Consider the following 26,825-nt stretch of genomic DNA (forward strand, 5'->3'; position numbering starts at 1 on the left):
GCCTCTTGCATTGCCCTGTAGTTTCTTAAAATCTTGCTGAGTTTAAAGCTTTTAAGAGAAATGTGGTTTCCCTCATATCTTCCCTGCTCCATTGCTACTGAAAAGGCTGCAGCACCCCAGGACCTGCTGCATAAGTGCTCCTGGAGGGGTGTCCCAGGTACTGCAGTGTGGGGGAGGACAGGTGAACCCCTCAAGCACCACCCAGCACTGTGAGGTCAGTGCTGCTCCAAGGAGCCACACCTGAGGGGCACTCGCCAGCATGGCCATGTCCCCAGGAGCTGCAGCCACAGTAGCAGGAGCTGCATTTAACAAGAGTCAGTCCCTCTGCACTTTACAGTTTGCTAAGCAGGGTCTATGCCAAGAGCTAATGCCTTGGGGTGGGCGCCCACATGGTACTGAGCAGCAAGGCATGGACTACCAGGGTGATGCCACTGTACTCAGAGGGATTACTCATGCAGGTAAGGGCTTTGATGGATCGGGGCAAGTGTTCGCAGCATCTGGCAGAATCAAGTCCTGGTTAACGCTCCCTGCCAGGCTGCCTGGATGGATGGCCTCACATTGCTGGCACAGTAACAGTGCTTGTAGCACACTCACTCTCCCCAGTGGCAACCCTGACAAGAGCCACAAAAAGCTCTGTTGATCTGAACAAAAAGGAGGGACCCTGGGGTTTCAGGTCTGTCTCAGCTTTTTCAGATGGGGATGGTTGCCGAGTCAGCTTTGATCTATTCTGATCCCTGGGCAGCTCCCTCTACAGTCCTGCTCGGGACCTCCTCCAGGGCTGTGGGGGGAATGGGGTGGAGGCCAGAGCATGAGCTGAACTCTGCTGACCCCTGGGGATATGCACTATCAAGACCATACCTGCAAGTTCCTTTCCACTTCCTCCAAGGCCTTCTCCACGCTCACCAGGCTGCTCTCCAGCTGGGCGCTCTGCTTGGCCTTGGCCTCCAGGTCCCTTCTCATTCTGGCAGCCATCTCCTCCAGATCCACAGGGGCCTCCTTCGTCCTCCTGGCCCTCTCTGCAACCTCTAACTGGATCTCCTTCTCCAGAGCCTCCGTCCTAGCGGTCAGCTCGTGGATCTTCTGGGTGTACTCCTCCATGGTGGCCCGTAGGCTCCTCACCTTCTCCTGCCTTTCCCTCTCGCACTCCTTCTCCAGGTGGAGCTCACTCCGCCAGAACTCCTCTTCGCCCAGCTCCGTCTCGTTCCGCCTGATCATGTGCTCCAGATAAGCCAGCTCCTCTTCCTGGCTGGAGCCCCACTCATGTTCCCAGTGCCTGAGGTCTGTTTCCAGGGAGTCCCCATGCGCCTCCAAGGAGTGCAGCTGCTCCTGCTGGCGCAGCACAGTCTTAAACAGCTCCTCCTTGGAGGGATTGCTGCGGCTAGTGCCGTCCTTTGTATCTAAGCTCTCCCTCTTGTGCAGTCGCAATTTGCTCTTGGCAAGCCAATCACTGGAGCCCACAGAGCCCAAGTTAAAGGTCATAGACTTTTTAGGCTCCCGGGACCTGGGCACCTCTGTACTGACTGGCCGGGGTTTGATGGGCAGGCTGGCCCGGATGAATGTCCTCTCAGGAGCCTGGGTGGCATTGTCAGAGGAAGGGCGCTCGGCCAGGCTGGGACCCGTCCGCTGCAGTATGAACTGCACGTCATTGGCATACTGTCCACACTTGGCCAGCGACTCCACAGGGCATTCATGCGGCAGAAGCTGCCTCTCCTTCTCCCGCAGCTTCTGGATGAGAACATACCTTCCAGTTTGACCTGAGAAGAGAACAGAGGAGTCACTAGGCACTTGGGGAGAAATATCACACCTGGCAACATTTTACCAAACGGCTGTACTACCAACAGCAGCCACTCTACGCCCACCGCCTGTCCCCGACTCTTATCTGTCTTAGAAACATGCAGAGCCTCTGGCTGCATGTCCAGCTCACAGCTCCTGCATTACCACAGCTCTTACAGTGTGTGGGTAACTGTCACTGGAGGTTCTTCAAGAGGTGCAGTCCCATCTAGTATTCCACTGGGAATTTCTGTATGTGCCCCATCCTCAGTGGACTACGATGGGGACCATCGCTTGAAAAAAGCACAAGGAACCTGAGGTGTGTGCATGCACGCCCACGTGTCTGAGAGACTTCTGCCTCCAGCAAAGACCACCAATGTCAGTGGCAGCAGCCAGGTGGCATGTGTTCTTCTCAAACAACGTATCCATGCACCCACATCCAGCCCTGGGGCTTCCAAGCTTTCTAGCCATTGGTCACCTCTCCAAGCAGGCACACCCACCTACTCTTCCAGCCACAACTTTCCATAGGCCTGTGTGTTTTCATGCTTCCTCCTCCTCTAGGCAGGCTTTTAACGTAATCACGCATTCAACATACCCACAACTTTGTCCTTCATCTTTCAGAAAGGAGAACCTGGATTCCAAGTCCTATGTGTTGAAGACTTCCCACTGAGCAGTGGTGCTTTTTGCACTAGGAGAACAAATTCTTGTAACTACCTATTGGACACTGCCGGGGCTCCAGAACTCTCACCAGCAGTCTATTTGCTTTCAGGATTTGACTACACTGTGGTAATGAATCCCAGGCCCCGGCCATACTACTGCCCATGCAGCCACCCATGGAGAATTAGTAGGCATCCTTCAGTCTACATAGACTATCGATCATGGGGAATTACGAGTCTCAAAACATTCCCGGCACAGATGAGCATAAAGGACCATGGTTGTGTTCATGTGACCTAAGGTGAGTTTTGAACCTGGGTCTGCAGAGGTCCATTCTAACATCTTATCACCCTGTGTCACTGCAGGCTCCACTTATTAAGTCTGCTGGATGGAAAGGACAGTCACCATTTAAAGATCATGAGCCAGCAGGTTCTATGACAGCAGAATCATAACACAGCTTCAAACACCTCCTGCTGTTTCAGAGGCTGAGTCAGGAGGTTGCAAGCCCACAAGGTTTTGGTCCCAAGCATGTCAGTGCATCTCTGCTTGCACTTCCAATTAATGATGCTGCAGGCTGAGACCTGATTTGCAGCCTCAGAGCTGAGACCAAGGGAACCCTGCTGGAAATTTTAGTGCTCTTCCAAACCACCAGAGAATTGTGGCTCACCGTCACGCACAGGCTACTCAAAACAGTGCAATCAGCACATTTCAAGTTCAGGGAAACCACAAGCCCTGGCCGGGTGACTCACGTGGGGCAATTCATGCTCCCAGGCCATGGCCTGGCTTCTGCCTGCAGAACAGCACGTGGCCACTGACTATGGCTGTGTTCACTGAATGCCAGTGGGGGCAGACCTTGGAGCCACTCTGCATGGCTCAGCATGTGGACAGAAGGGACATATCAGCCTGCCTCACTCTCCAGTACAGTGGTATGGGGCTCACAAGCCAGTGGGACTGTTCCTCTCCCTCAGAGCCAGCTGGCAAGGCAGACGGGGTACCTCTGATTAAAGTGCTGGCCTGGGATTCTGGAGATCCATGCACCTGCCACACCCTCTCGCTAAGGAAAGTCCCGGAGGGCATATCTTCATTGTAGTGTAAATCCCATGGCTGGCCAGTGCCAGCTGGCTCCAGCTGACAGGGCTCAGGCTGTGGGGCTCTTTCACTGCTGTGTTAATGCACGTGCATATGCTGGAGGGACCAAGGAGGAGATCCTGAGCTCATGCTGCAGCCCACACCCAGACATCTACCTACACTGCAATTAAACAGCCCTTAGCCTGAGCCTGCATCAGCCCCATGTGTCTGACTGCAGCCTATGCATATCCTTAGCCTCTCTGTAACACGGGCTCCCACTTCCCTCCATCACAACGCCATGGGGAAGGTAGGTCCATGCAGGACTGTGAGGTACTCCCAGACTAAAACCCTATCACAGCTGGAAACCCAAGGGGCAAGTGTCCGAGCAGAACGGTAACAGAACCTCTCTCTAGCGCATGCGTCATGGCAGTTTTCAAAGGCGGGTTTACTATCCTCCTCGCTGGTTGAGCTGCTTCTTCCCTCTGCCAGCCCAACGGTTGGGCATTGCCATTGCTCTGCTGGCCAGAAGAGTGGGTACTCATGCCAACCTGACTGGCTACCAGTAGAATGTGTTTACTTGGAGAGATGCCAGACTCTTGTGCTGGTACTACACCTGCCTTCAGTTCAGGTCAGGAGATACCTGCACCCCAGGCTGGAGGCTTCAGTGCACAGCAGCTCGCCAAACAGGTGGAGAGAAGGAAGGGTAACAACCGAACAGAGATTTCATCACCATTTCAAAACCATTCTGCCAGGCAGGGTGCGATAGCACATTAACAGCTCTCTGATGCAACTGGCCCTTTTAGGACTAAATCTGGGGAACAAATAAATTAGTTGGACTAGAGAGAAAGTTATGTGTATCTGAATTCCATTGGAGAGGAAGGGGAGAGAAAAGGTTTGAGTTAATTGGACTGTGCCCAGGGAGGCAGAAGGGATGTTTTACAGAGATTCCCAAGGTATTCTTGGCAACTTTTAAAACCTCACAACAGGGCTGACACTTGGCTCTCTACAGCAGCTGTAACCTTGGGCAGAAGTGGCCACGTCAGCTGCATTCTCTCCTTGAAAAATTCACAGCCTTCATGGGGGAACAAACAGGGTTCAAATCAGAGGAACCTGGATCAAACCCAAAGCTGCCACAGCACCCAGAAGGTCCCAGTAAGTCCGCAGGCGGATATGGTGCGTTGCTGCTCTCACGTGGAGACCGTGTTCTAAAGCTGGTACACTCAGCAGGTATGGGGAGGAGGAGGAGGAGGAATAAGCGTACAGTGTAGCCTCCAAAAGCCTTCCCTTTTTCTCCAGCAGGCACAGCCCTATGGCAGCACCACTGACTTATTTAGCACCTTGCCAGCATCTGCAAAGCTCCCACATGAACAGGAATTTAAATAAAAAGGTGATGTCCAAAAGCAGGAACCAAACGTGAGTCTTATACATACACTCAGGCACTGAAACTACAGCTGCCAAGGACATACCCCAGGTAGCTTCAGCTCCCTAACGGGTCCTGGAGCAGCAAAGCCACAGCAGCACATGCTTCTGCATGGGCTAGGCAGGCAAGCCACCACCCAGGGCTCCCAGGGGCACTTGTACAGCCCAGACCTTGTGTGTGCTGCCTGCAGCTCCAGTGCTCTGGGGCCTGGCTAGTGAGAGTAAAATCACCCTGGGAATACAACTCCAGTACTGACATTCCCCTAAAGACCTTCCAAGCCAGGGGCAAACACAGGCCAGGTCTGACCTACTGCAGTCAATCAGGCTAAGTGATGTTACTTCAGTTAGGTGAACAATGTTAACTGCAGTCAGCACAGCCAAACCCACTTGCTGCAGGGTCTGTACCGCACTGCACGGAGAGGAGATGCTCTCCCGCTGACTTACTCTTCTCGGGGCAAAGCGGACGAGACGGCGCTCTCCCGTTGCTCTCGCATCCCTTCATCAGGCCCACTAACGCACTGATTGCATGTGTGTGGGGCGCAGGGTCTTTTCACAAGGAAGGGCTCAGTAACTATGGATAGGGAGTTTCTGCAGAGAAGCTGCTGTTGGCCCATAGTCTCTAATAGGGGAAAACAGGGCAGTTCAACTGACACCAAATCTACAGCAGCACAGCATCTGGGCCAGCACCTTGCCCGTGTTACACCAGGGAGGCTACTGCTCTAGGGGAGAGAAGGAGGGCCGCAGCCTAAGCAGCGCTTGACAGCTATTGGCCACACTACCTAGAGGCAGGTCTATACGTGACGAAGGTTGATACTGCGGGGGTCGAGTTTCTGGGGTTCACTGAAGTGTGTCTAGCAGGGACCAGTGTTCCATGTAAACAGAGCACTTAGGTGGCTACCCAGCATTGATTCGAATGCCACCCAGCTGATTAGCAGAGTGCCCACCGCATCCACAGCCGGCAGCATGAGCTTCTATGGGTGGTGCACATCCCCATATCCTTTGGTGCACATAACATTTATTCCACCCAGGGACAGAAAACTCTAGGGAACCCCGGTAGGGGCACACTACTCCGAATGCTGGGGGCGCACCCACTGACTCTAGTACTCCTCACAGGAAGGGAAGTCAACTCTCCCATCAAGCGCCCCTTATGGGAACAGCAGAGGAAGGTCAACCTAAGGTACACCGACTCCAGCTAGGCTATTCTTGCAGCTGGACTTGCATCTCCTAGGTCGACTTCTCCCCTAGTGTAGACTTGCCCTAAGCGTTGTTGTTCTCCTCTCTGCGGACTTCCCAGCCCCGTCCACTCTGCTTCTCCATCCCTGCAGCCTGTGCCCCAGTAGCTCCTGGAGCACAACAGGGTCCTGCTTGACTCTTGGTGGTGCCCAGAGTCCTAATTCATTCGTGTTTGTGAGGCGCACTGTGATTCTCCGACAGGAGGGGCAGTGAAAGAAGGATTGTCAGCATAGAGAGAGAGAGAGAGCTTAGCACAGTGCAGAGATCAAAGGGGCTCTCAAAGCTTGCCAGTGCTTTAAATTATGCAAGTGCCCCAGGTAAGGTTACCGTATTTGACCTTTCTAAAAAGAGTCACCCTGAGAGGGAGTGTATCTGTACCAGTACCTACCAACTCACATTGCATTAATGCACTATACAAGGCAGCCTGAGTTGCTAGATACTGATAGAGACACACTCCCTCTCAGGGTGACCTCTTTTCGCTATGTTAACTCTAGCCCCAGGACTTTCTCCCTGGGTCTGAGGCCATGGGAAGGGGCAGCCCTGGAGGCCATGTCCATAATGTGAGCGTGTGATAATGGCAACTCCTTGCTTCACAGACCAGCTGTGAACAGTCACAGATCTGCCAACTCTAGCGACAAAACTACAGATCTACGGCTTGTCACTGCTGCTAGCCCTGCAGAGCCAACACAGCTCAGTGGGAGGGAGACAGCTGGGTTCTAGTCCTCTTTGATGCACTCAGGGGTTGTTTTGAGGCACAGTCACCCTCAGCAGTGCCTGAGCAAGCCCAACAAAAGCAATGGAGGCTGAAGGCTGGGCTGTCCCATTTTTAAAGGCACAATCCTATATTGAACCCCCAGCCCCTCCTGCTGGTGCCCCTATTATTTTTTTAAATGGGCACTTTGTCCCATATTTTCTGCCTCTTCCCTCCATTGGGGCTGGTGGTTCCCACTGCTGGCCAGATCCTTGCTCACCACCTGCCCACCAGTGGCTGATAGGGGTGAGTGTACAAAGCTGCAGTGTGCAGGGCCAGCCGCTCCCGCTGCTGGTCTGTCAGTGCAGTCCCAGCTGCATGCTGCCTCTTGGTCAGCTGGCTTCCCCCTGCCCCCACCCTTTTCCAGCCAGCACTTGTGTGGGCACGTGGTGTTTGGTTACATATCCCCTCTGCTGCCCACCCACCAGCCCTTTACATGCTTCCCTCACACTGTCCCCTCTCTGCGCTGCCCTTTCAATCCCCTCAGCCCTCCTGCTCCTCCATATCCAACCAGCAGGATGCATCCCACCCTCAGCACTCTTCAGAGAGCCAGCCCCTGGTCAGATCATTTAGCTCACCAGACAGCCTGGCCAGCAGGCTCCTTCCAGCTGAGCTGGCACCAGGGAAAGCCCAAGACACCCTGTAGACCAGGGGACAGGCCAGCACCTGCCAAAGCCCTGCACAGCGCTGGCCTGGGGAAGCTTCTCCAGCCCTCAGCTGAGTTCTGGAGTGGCTGGGAAAACACTATTTCCAGCCTGTTTGTGACCCAGCCCTGCAAGTGCCCAGGCAGGAGCTCCTAGAATCCTTGTTTCATGCCACCCTATCCTACATCCGGCCCGCAGGGACTTCAGGGCTGCCCTGTCCTCTAGGTCCCTCCCCTGCTGAGCCACCTCACAGGACAAGTTCAGCCAGGTTCCCTGGGCCCTGGTACTATATGCATCCTTAGGGCTTAACCTCTTCCTGCCCAGGCTGTAGCCAGGGGACAGGAGGCAGCTGGGTCACATTAGTGGCCAGCAGCAGCTTGGAAGCATTAGCTGCCCTTTCTGCCCTGTGCAGGCAGGCAGGGACAAGCTGTTTCTAGCCATAGAGGAGCAGGGGGCTAGAGCATGCTGAGAGGGAAGAGGTGACCTTTGGAAAAACACAGGCCAGGACATCCCCACCTTTTAGAGCTGGAAGCAGCCTCCCATCCCTTCCCTCCCACACAGTACCAAAAGGCTGCTGCTTGCCATGTTCTGGTGCAAACCCTGACAGAAACAGGGGGGGAAGGGCAACCTGTCACCCTGTGCGCTTCCCATGTGTTGCCTTGAGAAGATGTGGTAACAAGTACCAAGAGAGGTGGGTCTGTCTCGGGGGGGCCAGACAGGCAAGGAGAGTGGAGAGCACCAGGTAGGGAGGGTTGAGTCAGCCTGGGCAGTCCATCCGCATCCCTGAGTGAGACAGGCATACAGGAGTGTGTCCCCTCTTCCCACAGAGAAGGCAAGTAAAAAGACTCCCAACAAGCTGTGTCTTTTTTACAAGGGCCCAGTCTACCCAATGTTAATTTGAACATTTGCACAAGACTGTTCTGATTGATTGCCACTGAAATTGCTTGAATAAGAGTAATTTTACTGGGTGTTTTGTATTCAGCAAGGGGGGAAAAATACGGTCATCCTACAGAAGGCCCAAATTACTCCTGGTGGCTCTGGCATGATGGAAGAGTGCGGCTTGAGCCTCAGAGCTCTGGCTGAGTTTCCAGGGCTGGGAAAGAAGTTGCATTCTCACCAGGAAGTGGAGTGCATGGGAAATCACAGAGATCTTGGTACAGCAAAGCACTGAAGCCTGAGTTTCACTAGAAGCATGTGTGTAAGACCCACAGAAATCAATGGGACATAAGCATGCACTGAAAGGCAGTTGGGAATCTGGGCCCTAGACAATCAAGTAGAACCATGTTTCAGAGTGCATGTCTGGGCCGTTGCCTGATGCCAATGATGGACTTCACTGCCTATTTCTAACACAGTCTGGGAGCAAGAGGAGACACTGCTGCAGGCGTGCTGCCTGTATCCATACTCTGCTGGGTCCTGTGGGGCGTGTATGGGTACTGGGCCAAGAAGGTTTCTCCTCTCTTATGAAGGAAGGCTATTTTCCTACTGGAAAAAACTTAGCTGTGTAGGAAAATGCATACCCCGCTCCTCTCTTTCAAAGCTCAGCCACCTCAGACAGAGAGCCACCCACACAGCTGTGGTGAGGAAGGTCAATCGTTTGACTTAGTCCCCCTGCTACACTCCCTATCTCGAGCAATCCCATCCTACCCTAACAGGGGCTGCTGCACTCCCAAGAGAGGCAAGGGCTGAGACACACAGCTGGACTAAAGGAATGGAACACATGTAGCAGCCCATACGTGACTGTTTGCATCAAGTGGTTTAAGATGTGGAGGAGAGTTTCATTGTGCTCTTCCTGTGACTAAGACAGCCTCGTGCTGCCCTAAGATCCCCTCCCTTCCTCAGCTGGGGATTACTGTGCAGATATGGATACAAATTTGAGGAGAGCGGTGCGTTCCGAGGCATCGTCTACAGCAGTGGTTCCCACACTCTTGGCATCACACCCCTCTTTTCACATCCTCTTTACTGTCACCCAACCCCCACTGTTAACAAAAAATTCAATTTGTAATTTAAAATAAACACAAAAACTTGATATAAAAATGTTATTTAAAATTAAAAATAAGCACAAAGTTTTTCTGGGTCCCTTGTGGGTACCTGGTGCAGCCCCAGCTGGCCAGCTGCCTGACCGCCATGCCAGCCTCCAGCGCTGCCCATACTAGCCACCCATCCGCTGGAGACCTGCACTGCCAGAGCCGTCCACCCGTGCCCCACGCCACCAGGGCCAGCCACCCGAGCCCCACATTGCTGGGACCAGCTGCCTGCCCACCAGCCACTCACCCCAGCCATGGGCCAGCTGCCCAAGCCACCCACCCAAGCCCCATGCTGCCAGGGCCAGCTGCCTGCCTGCTATCCTGAGCCCGCCCAAGCCCCACGCTGCCAGGCCCAGCTGCCAGCCTGAGCTGCCTGAAGCTTGTGATGCTAGGACCAGCTGCCCAAGCACCACAAAGTCCCGCAAGCCAGCTGGCCGCCCGAGCCCCACAAGCCTCATGAGCTGCCCAACCAAGCCCCTCCCATCCCACAAAGCCAGGCACCACCAGCCCCCACTCTTACCCCATCCCCCTCACCTGAACCAGACACGCCCAGCCTCCCATCTAATCCCACCCTCCTCCCCTGGCAACCCACACTCACTCATCTTTGCAGAAGGCGGCTAGTTCCACAAGGGCCTTCGCCGGCTGCCTGATTTTTATAGCGGCTGTGCTGGGTCACCCACATAAAATGGCAGGGGCTGAGACACAGAAGCAAAGGCCGCCTCTTTCTTCGAGTGGGGAGAATCATGGGGGGCGGGAGGGCTGGGTCACCTCATTCCCCCCCCACCCCGGAATATCTCCACCACCCCTGGGGGGCACACCCCCCCATTTTGGGAAACCATGGTCTATACTATCAGGGGCTGCCCATCTAAGTTACCCAACTTCAGCTAACGTAGGCTAATGTACCTGAACTCAACATACTGCAGTGAGCAGACCCAAGCATCTTCACTGTGGTAAGTCAACAGCTGACACTCTTGTCGACCCTGTGGTTTTTGGTGGAGTACTGGAGTTGACAGGCGAGTGCTTGGCACACACGATAAAAATCGACCCCCACCCTCAATCCATCCCAGAGTGCAGACATGCCCACAGGCAGGGAGAGGTGGTGGAAGCAGAAAATAATTTAGCAATCTTAAATTTTTAAAAGGTTGCAAGTTATAACCTGTCATTGATGAAGAACTGGCCTGGGGCCTGGGGCCTGGGTCACAACTTTTTCTATTAGAAAACTGCTAGAACTAACCCACCAGGAGGCAGTATTGGAGGCTGCTGAGACCAGGGGACCCCAGGTTTTATTTGCCATCTCTGCCGCTCACTGGGAGACTCCCTTGGGTAACAACAAGAAATCCTGTGGCACCTTATAGACTAACAGATCTTTTGGAGCATAAGCTTTCATGCACAAAGACCCACTTTGTCAGATGTATGAGTGGGAGGCAGGGTTCCAGAGGGGTATTTAAAGAGTGGGATCCCAGTAAAAGGGAGGGCCAGAGCTGATAAGGTCTATTGGGCAAGGTGGAAATGGCCCATTATCAGTAGTATGTATCAAAAGAGGAAAAAACAAGTCAGATCAGACAGGGGGATGTGGGCCCATTGTCAGAGTCTAATGGGGAGATATTAACACCCAGGGCAGAGAAGCAGCTTTTGTAAGGGGCCAGCCACTCCCAGTCTGTCTAATCCTTGGTTGATGGAGTCAAGTTTACAAATAAGTTGCAGCTCAGAGATTTCTCTCTCTCCATTTGATTTTTGAAATCTCTTTGTTTTAGGACTGCTACTTTTAAATCTGTTACTGAGTGTCCAGGGAGATTGAAGTGCTCTCCCACAAGTTTCTGTACATTACTGTTCCTGCTGTCTGAGACAGATTTATGGTCTCTGCCCGTGAAAGCTTATACTCCTAAAATCTGTTAGCTTATAAGGTGCCACAGGACTTCTTGTTGTTCTTGAAGATACAGACTAACACGGCTCTCTCTGTCCCTTGGGTAAGTTACTTAATTTGCATCAGTTTCATCCAGCTCTAAAGCAGATAACAACCCTGGACTACATCAGAGGAAAGACATAAGAAGTTACAGAAGCACTTTCTCAGGTACTGCAATAGAAATGTCAGTCATTAACCCAACTTCCTCACATACAGTGATTCACATTACTTACCAATGGCCCGTGCCAATGCTATGACCACTTCCTGGCACGTGGTCTGATCTGAGACACCACATACAATCCGCTGGATACCATCAACCCAGACCTTCAGCTCCATCACCAAAGCTAGAGAGGAATTAGACTCTCTGGACCATCACAAGGCAGCTTCCCTGCAGGGACAAAGAAACAAGAGCTTGTTTTTACGTGTGCAGTCTGACCACCCACACCAGCCCCTAAACACTTCACACCAGTCAAAATTAACAAGCATGCAGAAATCACCTACACACTGCCTAGTAACAGAGAGGAAGCTGTGCTAGTCTATACACTATATCGAAACAAAAAGCAGTCAAAGTAGCACTTGAAAGACTAGCAAAATAGTTTATTAGGTGAGCTTTCGTGGGACAGACCCACTTTTTTTTTTCCATGTAGTTGATGGATCTCCATTCCAAATGGCTAAATGTAGTGCCTTTCATGTTGAATAGTAACAGAGAGGAAGCTGTGCTAGTCTACACACTATATCAAAACAAAAAGCAGTCAAGTAGCACTTTAAAGTCCCACGAAAGCTCACCTAATAAACTACAGACTGCCTGTTTGTCAAAATGGCCAACAGGTAATTTACTAATGAGAATGGGAGTTACCAACGGAGCCAGCTTCAGGAGGCCGGCAACTAACTGCTCTGTGACGAAGCTGATTTGAAAGAGCTTTAGCAGAACACTAAACATTTTAATGGCAGAGGGAGCATGGGCCTTTAACATCAGTATCCCTATGCAATCATCCCACAGCAGGAAGTAGCATCCCACATTTGGTCCTTCAAGCTACTATCAGCTCAGCTTCCCTTCGCCATTTCACTCAGCTCCTTGCCTCTCACCCTGTTCCCTGGCTTCTTGTTAAGACAGCCAGAAATCAGTGCATCTCCAAAGATGCTGTCAAGTCCAGGGATGGGCCAAGAAACCCAGAGAAATTTGTTCACCCTGCTGCAAACCCAGTAACACAGGCAGGTCTCAGGGAGCAGTTCCAGTGTCCAGCAGATATTGCTAGATTGCAGTGCCCTCCTGATAATCACAATCTTTCAAGTGCTGTAGAACTGCTCTTTTTGCTTTGTGAAGATACAGGCTAACACTGCCACCTCTCTGTGATTGGTAATTGCAGGTTAATCCTGGCTGGAATTTCTGGCTCATGACCGTTGTGTTTCTCTACACTGCCACAATCAAAGCAGGCAACATGCTACACTGAGGTTTCAGTCCCACCAGACACAGGACTTTTTCTTGCCAATTTCACCAGCCATCCAAAGGGGGATAAGATGTGCAAGTCACAGACTCCACAATCCTACATTCACAGGCAGCTTCAGAAAGCCCTTAATGTATCAGTGAACAGTTTCCTTGTTACCCAAGTGCCCCTTTTTCAAAGCTCCATCTCATGGGGATTTCAACAATGGCAGGCCTACAGTTAAACTTCCATGCCCTGCCTTACAACAATGAATGACCACTCAGACCCCGTGCAAGAATGAGTAGGATAAAATGCTTCAGTGTGCCCAGGCAGCGTCACTGAGCTGGACCGAGATCAGAAACCGTGCTGAACTGTTTGCCACTGGCTAGGATCAGGGTTTATATAGCAACCATAAATAGTGCTGCAATAAAACCTGCTGCTGTTCTGAATGTTGGCAAACAGCAACTAAATGAGCAAGGCTTTGTACACCACAGGTTAAAGGAAGCACGTGATCACAGAGTCATCCAATCAATGGGCAAGCCATATCATGCAGCTTGAAGGATCACACAGCATGAAAACATATAATCATAGAAATGTAGGCCTGGAAAGGAGCATGAGAAGTCAAGTTCACCCCCACACTGTGGCAGGCCTGGTAAACCTCAATCAGTGTTTCCCAATTTTATTTGACAAGGGAGCTCTTCTAAATGGAAAGAATTTGGTGGAAGCCAATTCCCAGTCTCTACCCTCTTTAGCCCCCAAACCCACACATCCCCACCTCTAGGCTTTACCCCTCAGCCCTCAAATCTGTCCCTCTATCCCCAAGCTTTACCCCCCCATCCCACAAACCCATCCTCCCACTCTCTTCTCAGCCCCAAATCTGTCTCCCCATCCCTAGGATTACCCTTCCTCAGCCCCAAACCAGCCCCTGGGACTAACCCATCTGTAGCACTGGTTAGGGAACCTATGCCAGGCAGCCGTATGCGCCCAGTGGAAGGAAGGCTGGCGTGGGTGTTCTACTGGCACGGGTGAGCCGAGCTATGCCCACTGGGAGGGGTGTGGCTGGTCTGGTGACAGGGTGAGTGAGGGGGTCTCTCCAGTTCCCTGCCCTGCCGCCCCTAAGATAATGGAACTAAATTTAGTTGGTTTAATGACTGGATCCCTCCCACTGCCGGCCATTAAACCAACTACATTTAGTTCTACTGTTTCAGTGGCGGCAGGGCAGGGAGCCACAGAGGAGTCAGCTATTGTAATGGAATTTTCTCACAGAACCCTTATTTTCACCTTGCAGAACCCCAGGGTGCCACAGAACACCATTTGGGAAACACTGATCTAGATCATCCCTGACAGTCCAACTTGATTTTAAAAAGCTTCCTATGATGGGGACTCCCCAAACTCCCTTGGAAGTCTATTCCACAGCTTAACTGCCCTTCTCATTAGAACGTGTTTCCTAATATCAAACCTAAGGCTCCCTCGTTGCAGATTAGAGACATTTCTTCTTGTCCCTCCTTCTGTTAACAGGGAGGTCTTCTTTATGGCAAGCCTGGATATTGAAAAACTTATCAGGTCCCTCCCCAAAATCCTTTCAGTCTTCTTTCCCCAAGACAACACCTGCCCAAATTTTTCAAACCCCTCCTCAGAGGTCAGGTTTCCAAAGCCTTTTGTCACTGTCCTTTGAACTCTGTCCACATCCTTCCTAAACTGTCACTTAGTGATATTAGCAGCCCACAGACTAAAATTTGTTCCCATAAAGTAAGAGAACAATTAAAAGACTCACCAATAAAATTCAGCGTTTGCAAGCAATGTTGGAGGAGAATGAAGCAGTACAAATTGTTCACCGCAGACATTTTAGCGGGTGCTGGGATTATATGGCTCTGTCTACACTAGCCTCCGTTTTCTTATGCTCCCACTCCACCTGTCTCCAGCTGTTGTCTCTTGCCCCGTATTTGGATTACAGTCTCCTCAAGACAGAGACTGTCTTTGTTCAGTGTTTGTACAGTGCCTGGTACACCACAGCCTACTCTACATTTGGGCTCCCTGAGTGGGACTGCAATACAAATACATTTGGGATCTGCCCCTTGTTTTCATTTTAGTGTATTTGAAAGATCTAAGGCCTTTTCCTGATTGTATGTTTAGCTTTAGAAATATCAAATATGTCACATGTCACTTTGCTTCTCCCTTGCTCCTGCTGGGTAAAGCAGGACAGAAAGCACACCAACTACCCGATACTAATCAACAAAAATGACATGAGCTATGTATCAAATGTCACCATTCCTATGGTGTGAATCAGGTTCTTAGCAAAGCTACGAAAAGGACACCTCAAGTCGCTCCCTGCGCACTGGAACCATAAATAGAAACAGAGAGGTAAGTTAAGTGAGTTCCCTTGGTCTCAATAAAGATAATTTATTCTCAAGTTCGACACTTTACCCATTAGTCTCAATAAAGAGAGCAATTAACCTATGCATTACAAGGTCAGGTTCCCCGTCTTTGATATCCATAATGACCTCAGGCAACTCACTTTAATAGATATTTGCAGTAAATAATTTTCTTACCCCTTTTCCTGCTGGCCTCCTTCTGTCCTATGCAGTTGATTGATCAGTTTTCATTTTATTTCCCCCCCTTTCTGTTAAATTCTCATCATGGCAGTTTACTTCCACCAGAATTTCCAGATCTGAAGAAGTGGATCTGTTCCACAAGATCACCTAATAAATTATTTTGTTGTTTTTAAAGTGCTACAAAACTGCTTTTTTGTTTTGTAAGTAGAAAACCATTCTGTTAGACAGAAGGCCACACTTTGGTATGTTCTCTCCTGCCAGCCAAAGCAAACTCCAGAAGTAGTGCTTCACCCAGAGAGAGAATGCAATACTCAGAGATGCCTAGAAAGTTATAAGGAGGAGTGTTTTCAACTCAGCTAGACAAGTGTTTTGAATTCCTCTCTCTACACCTAGGAACCTGCATACTATCAGTATATGACTAACTCTGACAGCTGAGCTATTCACACCTGTTGCCAGAGGAGAGAAGGCAAGTGAAACTAGAAGCATGAGAACAACAAGAAGTCCTGTGGCACCTTATAAACTAAGATATTTTGGAGTATAAGCTTTCGCGGGCAGAGACCTGTCCCCCACTCATGCATGTGACTAAGCGAGTCTTTGCCCATGAAAGCCTATGCTCCAAAATATCTGTTAGTCTATAAGGTGCCACAGGACTTCTCGTTGTTCTCGAAAATACAGACTAACACGGCTACCTCTGTGATAGAAGCATGAATTGTTATGAGAATGCACTGAATGCACATCTTCAAGTGATGGACAAACTACAGAAAACTTGGACACTTAGCTAAAAAGTCACCCTGAATTGTCAGCTCTACACCACTACTTCCTGCTCCGGCTGGGCGGGCAGGATCACCTCAGGAAAAGCATTTCTCTACAGGATTTCAACACCTTCCCAAACCAGCAGGGGCTGAACTATGTGATAATGGATGTCAATCAGGAATTTTTTTCAAAAAACACTTGGAAAAATAATTGCTTTCAGTTTTGGGTAAGGATGGAATGAGGGAAGGACGGGACATTATAAAAGCTATGTATTTTTTATTACAGTAACCCTGAGGAACCCAATGAAAGATATAAGAACCGCCACACTGGGTCAGACCAATAGTGGCCAGAGCTAGATGCTCCAGGGGGAACAAACAGAACAGGCATTCTGGGAAGTAATCCATTCCCTGCTGCTCATTCCCCGCTTCTGACAAACAGGCTGGGGCCAACATCTCTGCCCATGCTGGCTAATAGCCATTGATGGACCTATTCTCCGTGATTTTATCTAGTTCTTTTCTGAACCCTGTAATAGTCTTGGCCTCCACATCACCTTCTAGACAAGAGTTCCACAGGATCAATACCACATCAGGTTAGGAACCACGAAGACATGACTAATTACAAAGCAACTAGAGAAACTAAGTCATGGAAACAGACTCTTTATACATAACAGTGAGGTAGTTTTATTAAAGGATACCTTCCCTCCCCAAACATCTTACCTCTGGTTAAGAGCAGCTGGTTTTAAAACACACCCTTATGAATTCGAGCTGTTCTAACATGGTGTGAGTGACCAACATGGACGAGGTGGTTAGAGATGGGCATGGAGCTGCTGATTTCAAATAAAAATAGGATCTTTTTAGCACGACTTGTCACATGGATTTACAGCAGGGGTCAGGAACTGCCAGCCCATGGGCCAGATTTGGACCGCAGCTTGTCTGGATCTGAATCCCAAGGCTCTCCTCCATAGCATCTGGCCTGTGGTGGGATGGAGGGTTTGGAGCCCCAAGCCCCTCGAGCTGGATCAGGCAAGCCCCGGTCAGTGCCAAGATAATGAGTGGGCAGTATTTTCTGAACGGGACAAGCGCAGCTTTTCCACAGACTACAGGCAGCATCACAGGCACCTTCTTCCCGCCACACAGGGAGTCCATTGCAGCTCATGAAAATTGCTGCCTGGTGACAGGCACTCTGCTCAGGCGGGTTTACAATCATGCCTAGGCAATGGCACCAGGTAGCAACTGCTTGGCTACAGTTCCAGTGCCTCACTGCTGAGCTGTTGCCCTCAAATGTTACTGCATAGCACAGCATTCAGCCAGTCACCCCAAGGCAAGCCAGACTCATAGCAGCTAAGGACTCACTTCCATTAGTCCCATTTCCCATCCTTGTTACCAAGAAACAAGGCTCTCCCTGGGCCGTTCTCCCTAGTAACAATCCAGTGGCACAAGAACATGTATTTCTACTGCTGGGAAAGCCTGCCAGGGAATAAGGCTAGTGCTAAGTTTTATTCTCACCTCTCCCTCCCTTGACTGGTTCTGGTTTCCACTTCTCATTCTCATGGGTTTCAGGGGACACAACAGTAGCTGGGAGTCCATCTTTGGCACACACACATTCTAGTTTCTGGCTTGCCCCTTCATGCTTCATTAGAATGAAGGCACTATCCTGCGAGCCCTGCATGCAGCGCAAACTCTGCATTTGCCTCCTCTTTACGGCCAGCTTTGCAGGAACAAGTCTCTAAAAGACAGTCACCTGCCCCAGCTGCAGCCCAGAGCATCTTCCATAATTGTGCCCAAGCCACAGCGCCTCTACAGCACTGCCCCAGTTAGACCGCCACATGCACATGCGTATGGTGTAGCTGAGGAACCGGTGAGACAACCACCCCAGTAAGTGGAGAACAAATAGCCACTGAGGTGCAATGCTGGATTATGTGGAGAATGGTGGGGGGTGGTGAGGGAGCCCAAAAGCTGTCTGTGAAAAAGACATGGTAGTGCGCTCTGGAAACACAACACCAGTCCAGAAGAGCCATGCTTTGTCAGTTGGTACTGTCTGCATTTAAGCCCATCACAAAACCCTTTTGACAGAGTACAGTAGTCATACAAAGCAGACCCACAAATGTTTCTCAGGAAGTACTGACTCGGGTGACTCAGGACCCACCTATACCAATCATCCTTGCAATGACATCATCACACACATACGCTGAGAGTTGGTCTCACCTTGGCTCACTACCAAAGCCGCTACTTGTCACCTGTCAGCCTACTTTAACCACCCTCCTGGAACTAAGGCATCCCAGTTGGTGCATAAAGCAGTCAATCATTGTAGCTTTTGACTCCAGCTATTATCAAGGGTGCCTGTCATTGTAACAAGGCTCTCCCACTCCCAACCCTGATCTGCATGACTCAGGCAAAGGAGGAAGTAAGAGTGGCAAGGATACTGAGTAAACAGACCCAGCAGCATGGGAGTGAAAATATCACAAGGGATGAAGAGCACAGGTGCTGAGAGAAAATAGGCAGAGCAAGAGACTAAACCAGGGGTCTGCAACCTGCAGCTCTGGAGCTGCACGTGGCTCTATAAGGACACCTTTGTGGGTACCAATGCTGTAATTGCAAAATAAAAAAAAATAAAAGACCCAAATCTTCCTGATACATGGTGAACATAAATCCCAACGATGCATAATATGGGATCTCAAAACTTTGGATAGCTCCCCTTTAATATGTGCAGTGCATTGTGGGATATATGGTATCTGGGTTTTGATTGTGTTGCTAATAAAGTCTTGATTTTGAAAAGAAAAAGGATGCTTGCGGCGTTCCTGCTGTGAAGGGCAACATGCACTTTAAGACAGAAAACTGAAATGAAATGGTTACAAAAAGTATGGTTTGACTTTATTTATTAAGGACCGTCTCGTTCATCTGTATTGTGGCTCTTGAATTATTGAGTTTTTCATCAAATTAAAGACTTGTTGTTCTTTTGGTTGCTGACCTCAGGACTAAGCCAACAGAGCAGGAAAGAGGCTGAATAGACATGGACAGAGGTAAGATGATGTGCCAGAGAACGCCACATTAAATATTAGAGCTCTCTGATCCACGAGAGGAACAGGACTTTGGAGGCAAGGATCACTATTTGCCACACAAAGAAATGCAAACTCTAGCAACGACTGATTTACCTCAAATAGATGTTCTGATAAAAAAAAAATTCGCTGCAGGTTTTTTTTTTGTTTTTTGTTTTTTTTTTTTTTTTTAAACACAGTACAGTACACGCAACAGTTTTACCTAACACACACACAGCAAAACTGTGTGGTGAAAATAAAAAAAACCACCACCATTATTTTAACGGTGTTGATTTTGAAACAAACTTGTATTCTCCCTGTTTGAACATGAATTGTTAATGTCATGAGTGGTCATGGACTGTCATACAATGTACATACCCAGTTGTGGCCCTCAGGCCATAAAGTTTACCCACCGGGATTCTAGGACTTCTGTCTCATAGTATTATTGCTTGGAGGGATGGCGGTGCCAGACTCCCTCTAAGCCCCTAATATTGCTTGCACCCTGGCTAAGAGCCTTATTAACAGCCTACCAGTATCACTTCAGAACACAATGGAGAGCAAAGTCCACAAAATTATGAGTTCTGTGTCATCTCTCTGCTAGAGAAAACTGGTTTAGTCCCCTCACCCCAAAGGTCTGCTGTCTACAAGGCACACCATCCATTTATGCCACATAGGATTTAAAAAAAAAAAAAAAAAAAAAAAAAGATACAACACACAAAACTATAATCAAAAGATCAGAGAAAAAGTATTTCCTCAAACTCTCTGCACTTGGCAATACGCCACAAAGCCCATTTCACACTTTGCTGTTGGTGCAAAGTCTAAGTAACACACACACACACACACACACACACCCCCCCCACAACATTAACCCTTTTCCCTCCCATTGAAAAAGGGTGCACAGGGATTTGGAGCAGGTGTAGTATCTCAAGCTAGATTTCATTAACTTTTTAAAAGTATTTCAAGCAAACTGCGCTCCTTTCACCCATGTTGTCATCAGCATATCAAGTATTTGTAATCCTTCCCCTGCCGGCATTTCCATTTCCTAAATGAATTGTTCTGTAGCAATGTCAGGTTCAAGGCATCTGAATTGCTTGGAAAGCATTTAACAACTCAATAGACCATCTGGTGGTTACTACCCCCTTAGTCTTAAGTGGAGGAGGGAGATTAGGTCACACATATGGTCTTCACAGCAAAAACTGGTTCGTTTTTACACGGCAGTACCTAGCTGGCTGTGCAGCCTAGGCCGAGTGCAGGCACAGAGAGTATGTACCTTGACGTGGTGAGGTGAGGTCAGCCCCATACCATCCCCCCACATCTGCAGTTGACCTTGCCTAGTTACACTGAGGTACAAACTACCTGTGCCATGTCTTTGCTAGCATTTCGGAGTCAGCCAGGCATTGCTGCAAACACACACTGCTTTTCAGGGAAGAAACAGCTATCCAAATGCACATAAAAACGAAACTCACTTCACTGTTCTTCAGCAGGTGACGAGGAAGCCAGCCGGATGGCACAGTTGTATGCGCACTAATCTACTCCCAGACACACAGCTGGGACTGTTTTCCTGCCCCAGTAGCAAAGTTTGCTTGGTGCATTTCAGCCTCCTGCCATTTGCCAAAGCCCAGCCCAGCCCACTACCTCTGGCAATCGTTAACCAACATTCCTCCAGTAGCATGGGTGGGGGAGGGGGGTATGGGAACGAAAAAGGAAACCAGCTGAACTGGAGCTAATCACAAAGCAGGGTGGTTTTAAAAACCACTTTAAATAGCTACAGTGACTAATATTTCTCTTCCGTTTATGATTAACATAAGAGTCCCTCCCCCACCCCAGGTAAGACATTCCTGCCCAATGATTCTCTGCATGAGCTATTTCTGTGAGGAAGCATCACCAGCAGGCAGCAGGAGCGGGAAACAGACCAAACTGACTCTCTTCCCCCTCTCCACCTCCCTAATTACAGAGGCTTCTCTGCTAACTGGAAACCAAATCTTCAAACATTATATTGTTTAGGGGGGGAAAAAACAAAAAAAACAAAAAAAAAAAAACCCAAATACATGATCTCTTCTGCCTCCTGCCTTCCTCCATCCCCACTCCCCTCTGCGGTCACCTCAGGTGATTTCATCCACTCCCTGGTTTTGTACCACTTTTGCATCACAGGCTCAAATCTGCTGCCCACCCCAACCAAGCTGAGGGCCCACTACCTGACCAAATCTGCTGCCCACCAGCTGACCAAGCTGAGGGCAGAACTCTACGGAGATCCCACCACTTCCTTGTATTAAACTTGGCAGAAGTTGAACTCAGCTTTCCTCCAAGGCCATCTTCCCCATCACTATTGCCCTCACCTCTATATTTCTCACCATCCAGATTCCTAATTCTGGGGTTGCTTTTGACTCCTTATGCCCCAACTCTCACTGGTTCTTTTTGTTGCTCTTTCCTCTAAAGGAATTTCTAAAGTTCTCCCCTTCATTCCTCTCTCAATCCCAAGAGCAGGCAGTCTCCAAAACGAATTCCTGTGGCCTTATCACCGTCTTCCCTCAACCTAGCCAACATGTCAAACATTTTCCCTTCCTCCAGCCCTGACCAAAGGACCTCCTTCCTCAAGGCCCTTCACTGGTCACCTAGGTGTAAAGGAGTCTCATCCTTGGCATTAAGGCTGTACCTGAGTCTACCTGCCTCTCTATCAAACACTGTTTTACTTGCACCCAGTTCAGTAAGAACAGCAAGGCCGACAGCCACCATGGGTCCACTGGGAAGGAGGCACAGCTCTGTGTCCCCAAAAGGGCTGGGGCCAAAGGGTGAAAGGGGCAGGCCCAGGGCAGACAGCCCTTAGTGCCTCACAGTGCTGCCCTCACCCCCCCGCCCCCCAGCCGTGCAGAGGAGCGCTACCATGGCAGGTCAGAGAGGCCCAGAACGCCAGCTGTCTCGTCTGCTGCTTCAGCTGTGGCAGCTGCCCCTTTAAAATGCCCCTGAGCAACTGCCCCCTTTGGCACCCCACCCTCCTGCCAGCAGGCCTGACTAAGCAATCTGTATTGAGCGCTCTCTTGCTGACTTTTCCTCTTCCTTATTTACCACTCTCCCAGTCTGTGTGTCATCTGCAAACCATCAACATCAATTTTATGGTTTCTTTCAGCTCACTAAGAAAAATATTAATAGTAAACAGACAAGGAATCCCTGGGGGACCCCACTGAAATACCCACTTAGAGAGGACTGCCCACTTATAACTTGCATTTTGAGTTCTTAACCTCTTTTTAATCCAGTTTAATCCATTTAATACATGCCATGTTAATCTATCATTCTAGTTTCTTAATCAAAATGCCATGCGGTGCCAAGTCAAATGCCTTACATATGTTTAAATATATTACATCAACAGTGTTAGCAAACTTTAAACTCATTAAAAAGATAGCAAGTTAATTTGATAGGGCCTATGTCCAATAAATTATGTTGACTGTCTTTAATTAACCTTCTTTAATTCTTAATGAGATCCTATATGTCAGTCATTACAGATCAATATCAGACTGATACGCCCTTTGAAATATTGATATCATCAGCTTCCTTCTGATCTTCTGGAACCCCTGCAGTGTTCAGGAGCTACTGAAAAATCAACATAATGGACCTGAGAGCTTCTGAGCCAGCTCTCTTAAAACTCACTTAAGAGTTATCTAGACCTAAAACAGTAAGTTGTATCCTTCAGAGTGAATGCTGGATAACGCCAAAGACATAAAATGAATTCAGCATTACAGTGAAATTCAAGGTTATGGGAACTATAGAGGAGTAGCACTGAAAATAAGAAATTACTTAATAGTTCAAGATGTTTCTGCAGTAAACTTGGGAAGAGGCAAATTTTAGATGAGCATCTCTGTAGGGTTTTGTACAGCAATAAAAACTAGTATAAGACAAGCCAAATTCCTCCTCAGCTACATATTCTAAGGAAAAAGGGCTTTTATACACACACATTTATAAGAACTGCAATCAGTGTGCTGGGGGAATAGGGGCAAGTGTAATGTAGTTCTTAACGTCTATCCTGTATTTCAGAAGTAGCATTTGATTTTAGCTCTACCATCACGTGTTTTCTAAGCTTGTGGCCTCCAGCTGTATATTATCCAGTAGAAGTTGTGTGTTCCCCAGTAGCAGGACTTGAAAAAACTCCAACACTCAATCACATAACACTTCTCCAAAGTCTTGTCAGCTTCAAGTTTTTTAATCTCTCTTTACAACATGACATCCTGTGTTTGCAGAGGTGACCTTCTAAATGTGAACTACAAACCAATGAAGATTCAGGAAAATATGCAGGCAGTGCCAGGACCTCTGCAGGTATTCATAGCTTTACCAAACTGTAACAAAGTAAAACTCAGACCAGAATTCCTTCTCTTTTCAGAGATGATGTTCAGGATCCCATAGGCTGGGTTAAAACCCACAGGAAATGGGTCAATTTTTCCACTACTGCTTTAGAGAAATATAAGCATTCCTGCTGGCAGCACACCTACCACTCCCCAAAATCAGCAATTAAGGGAAGGAGAGGGTACAACAGATATTCCCTCGGCACAGCACCCAACAAGAAATCAACCTGGCTGACACTTTAAAATTAGATTTCCCTAGCTACATCATTCAGAGCTGTGAAAAATTTCACATCTTGAGTATCATCCTTAGGACAACCTAATCCTGGTTACTAATCCTTGATGCAGATATAGGTGGGCTGATGGAAGAATTCTTCTGTTAACCTAGCTACTTACTGCATCTTGGAAAATGGATTAACTAGGTCAGTGGATAACCCCTTCTCTCAACGTAGGAAGTGTAGCTCTGTAGCGTACAACAGCACCACGCTAGCATAGACCAGGGGTCAGCAACCTTTCCAAGGATGAGCGCTGAAATCTGACCTTCTGATTTCTATCTACGGTGCAAGTTGGGGACACTTTTTAAAGTCACTAATAGTCCTACTTATAACAGCTTCATTAATAAATAATTAAGATGCAGAGCTTTACCATATAGGTGGTGGTTAGTAGCACTAGCTGGTCTTTTATTAATCCATAAGCATCACGGCTTTGAGCAAGCTCCTGCCTCCATGGAAGAGAAGGGGCAGGGCGGAGCTCCTGCCTCACACAGACATACCCCAGGGTGCTAGAGAAGCAAAGACCATAACCCACTCACAGCAACAAGAGATTTTGAATGTGGGGACAGAGGCAAAAGGAGAAAGAAAAAAAAAAAAGAAAAGGTGAGGAGTTTGCAGACCTTTGAATTTGTCTATCACTCACTGGCCAAAGGCTAAACTCTCCAGATGAAAACTCCCAAGTGGCATCTAGGGAAAGAGCATCGTGGAAATTTGCTTCACTCGCTGTTTGAGAGGACTTAACTCTTATCCCTCTATCTCTCTTCATGCTCCGCTTTGTCCAAAGTAGGCCCCACTCCTGCAATCAGCTTTGTGTACATGGACATGCTGCCTTCAATGGGCTCCCTGCACCTGGACCGAACCCCACTGAAATCACTGGGGTGCAGAGTAGATGAGCTCATTGCAAGCAGATTTCTGCATTGCTGGGTTGGATCCTTAGACCAAAGTCTTTAGCGGGTCTCTCTCCATCTTCCTCAAATGTTTGAGGAGCACCACAGTGCTTTATGGGCCTTCACCAATAGCGGGTATTTGTCTTCTTTGTTGAGGAGTTGGACGGGGTAGAGCAATCACTCCTCCAAGTCTGCTGGGAACATTGGCTGGTACTTCGCTAGTATCACCTTTCAAAGAATTCCAGTTGGATCCATTGTGCAAGGTGCACTGGGAGAAAAGACTGCATGGCATAGGCTTCAGCAGCATTGATACCACCTGACTCTGCAGGAAATGAGCTGCTGGTATCTCCCATCTGCAGAGCCCTCCCAGATCTTAGGAGACCCCCCCCCCCCCCCGGTCATACCTCTTTTATAATAAAAAGCAGCTCAGAGCCCTAATGCAGCTTTTCAGGGAAACACTTGGGTTTTTGTTCCACGGTGAAGAACGCACAAGGGGGGGAGGGGGCTCTTTTCAAGAGGTTAGACAGGCTATTTCCATGCAAATGTTTTGTTTTGTGACCAAAATGAGTTTCCCCCACACATAATGCCCACAACTCGGGCATTCACTGGGAGCCTCTCTCTTCCCCGAACTCACCCAGTGAAATTGCACATTCCTCTTCATTATGGAAGAAATAAAGGATGGGAAGAAACTGAGGGGCTGATGCATAAACACAGGCATTCCCCAGAAACCAAACTCACCAAAGCACTCAGGCTTTGCGTGTGCACACCTAGGTAGGCAGGAAAGCTCCCTCATCACTTTTCCACTTGTGCTTTTGGTTCAGAGGAAGATACACAGGGCAGATGACTGAGAAGAACTATATTCAAGTGCTACTTTCCCAGTAATTTTATGTCTGTATGTAACAGCTTTCTCTCACTCTCTCTCAGCCAGTTTCTCCTCCTGCCTTCACCAATCAAGTCCTAAACTTATTTTTATGCAACGCTTTGTCGTCTAAGTTATTTGCATGGCCCTGACCCCTTATCGTTGTATCTGAATGCCTCATCCCCTTTACACAAACATCCTTACCTGGTGAGGCAGTGCTATGATCCCCATTTTATGGATGGAGAACTGTGGCACAGAGAAGGTAAGTGACTTGCCCAGAACCACATAGGTTGAATTCTCTGCCACAGACTTAAGTGTCTAAGCACCAGCCCAGCACCCAAAGCCCTGGCTCACTTGTTGCCTCAAGCGTCAAATTCAGAATCAGGGAAGAGAAAGGAGGTGAAACTGCCTGAAAGGCCATCAGCTGTCAGCGTGACACCTGTGACGTTCCAAAAGACTCAATTTCAGACCTCAAGCTGTATTGTGAAAGTTACTTCCCATATGCAAACTCTTTTAAAGGGGACTCTTGGAAGTAGGGGACCTCCCTCTATTCTTAGGTCACCAGGGTGGTCGTATGAAGGCCAATTTAGATTGTGAGTTCTTCGTGACAGGCAGTGGGGTTTTTTTTTGTCTTTGTACAGCACCTAACACAAGGAGGTCCTAATCCATGAGGCACCAAGGTACTGTGGCAATACAAACCATTTGTGTTCAACAAGTTCCCACACTGATCTCTGAGACAGTAATTTATCTGCTCTCCTGACTGCACATCCCTCTTTTAAGTTTCTCTGCATTTGTTTGCACTTTTTAAAACTCCATTAATACACTCTGAAAACACCTCCACTAAATGATGTCCCCTTATCAACACTGACCCACCCCCCACTCCTTTGGTGAAATTGAGAGAATGTTCTGACATAGGAGGATGAAAGAAAGCACGTAAAGTGAACACAACTATAAAACAAGGCTATATAAAGACATCTGTAACAATCACTTCCTCCCTCTTCCTATCAACCTCCCTGTAAAAATGAGCCATCGAAGAACAACAATGGATAACTTTCAGAGGGGTAGCCAAGTTAGTCTATAAGGTGCCACAGGACTTCTTGTTGTTTTTCAAGATACAGACTAACAGACATTTTGGAGCATAACTTTTCGTGGGCAAAGACCCGCTTCATCTGATGAAGCAGGTCGTTGCCCATGAAAAGTTATACTCCAAAATATTTGTTAGTCTGTATGGTGCCACAGGACTTCTTGTT

The 26,825-nt window shown here is 48.7% G+C and overlaps 1 protein-coding gene across 11 annotated transcripts in view; it reads right to left on the minus strand.

Moving 5' to 3' along the window:
• Positions 1-26,825, minus strand: part of RASSF7 (Ras association domain family member 7) — a 141,085-nt gene that overhangs the window by 23,256 nt on the left and 91,004 nt on the right. For 10 of the 11 annotated variants that reach the window (XM_074997889.1, XM_074997888.1, XM_074997890.1 and 7 more), the window contains 2 exons: positions 11,700-11,854; positions 859-1,754 (listed from right to left, as the gene is read on the minus strand). In XM_074997889.1, the coding sequence (XP_074853990.1) occupies positions 859-1,754; positions 11,700-11,802 (999 nt within the window). In that variant the 5' untranslated portion in view covers positions 11,803-11,854. Of the gene's footprint in view, positions 1-858; positions 1,755-11,699; positions 11,855-20,695; positions 20,817-26,825 lie in introns of those variants that run through there. The other variant, XM_074997891.1, reaches the window with a different exon arrangement.

Source organism: Carettochelys insculpta, chromosome 6, assembly GCF_033958435.1.
Source record: "Carettochelys insculpta isolate YL-2023 chromosome 6, ASM3395843v1, whole genome shotgun sequence".
Classification (NCBI taxonomy): Eukaryota; Metazoa; Chordata; order Testudines; family Carettochelyidae; genus Carettochelys; species Carettochelys insculpta.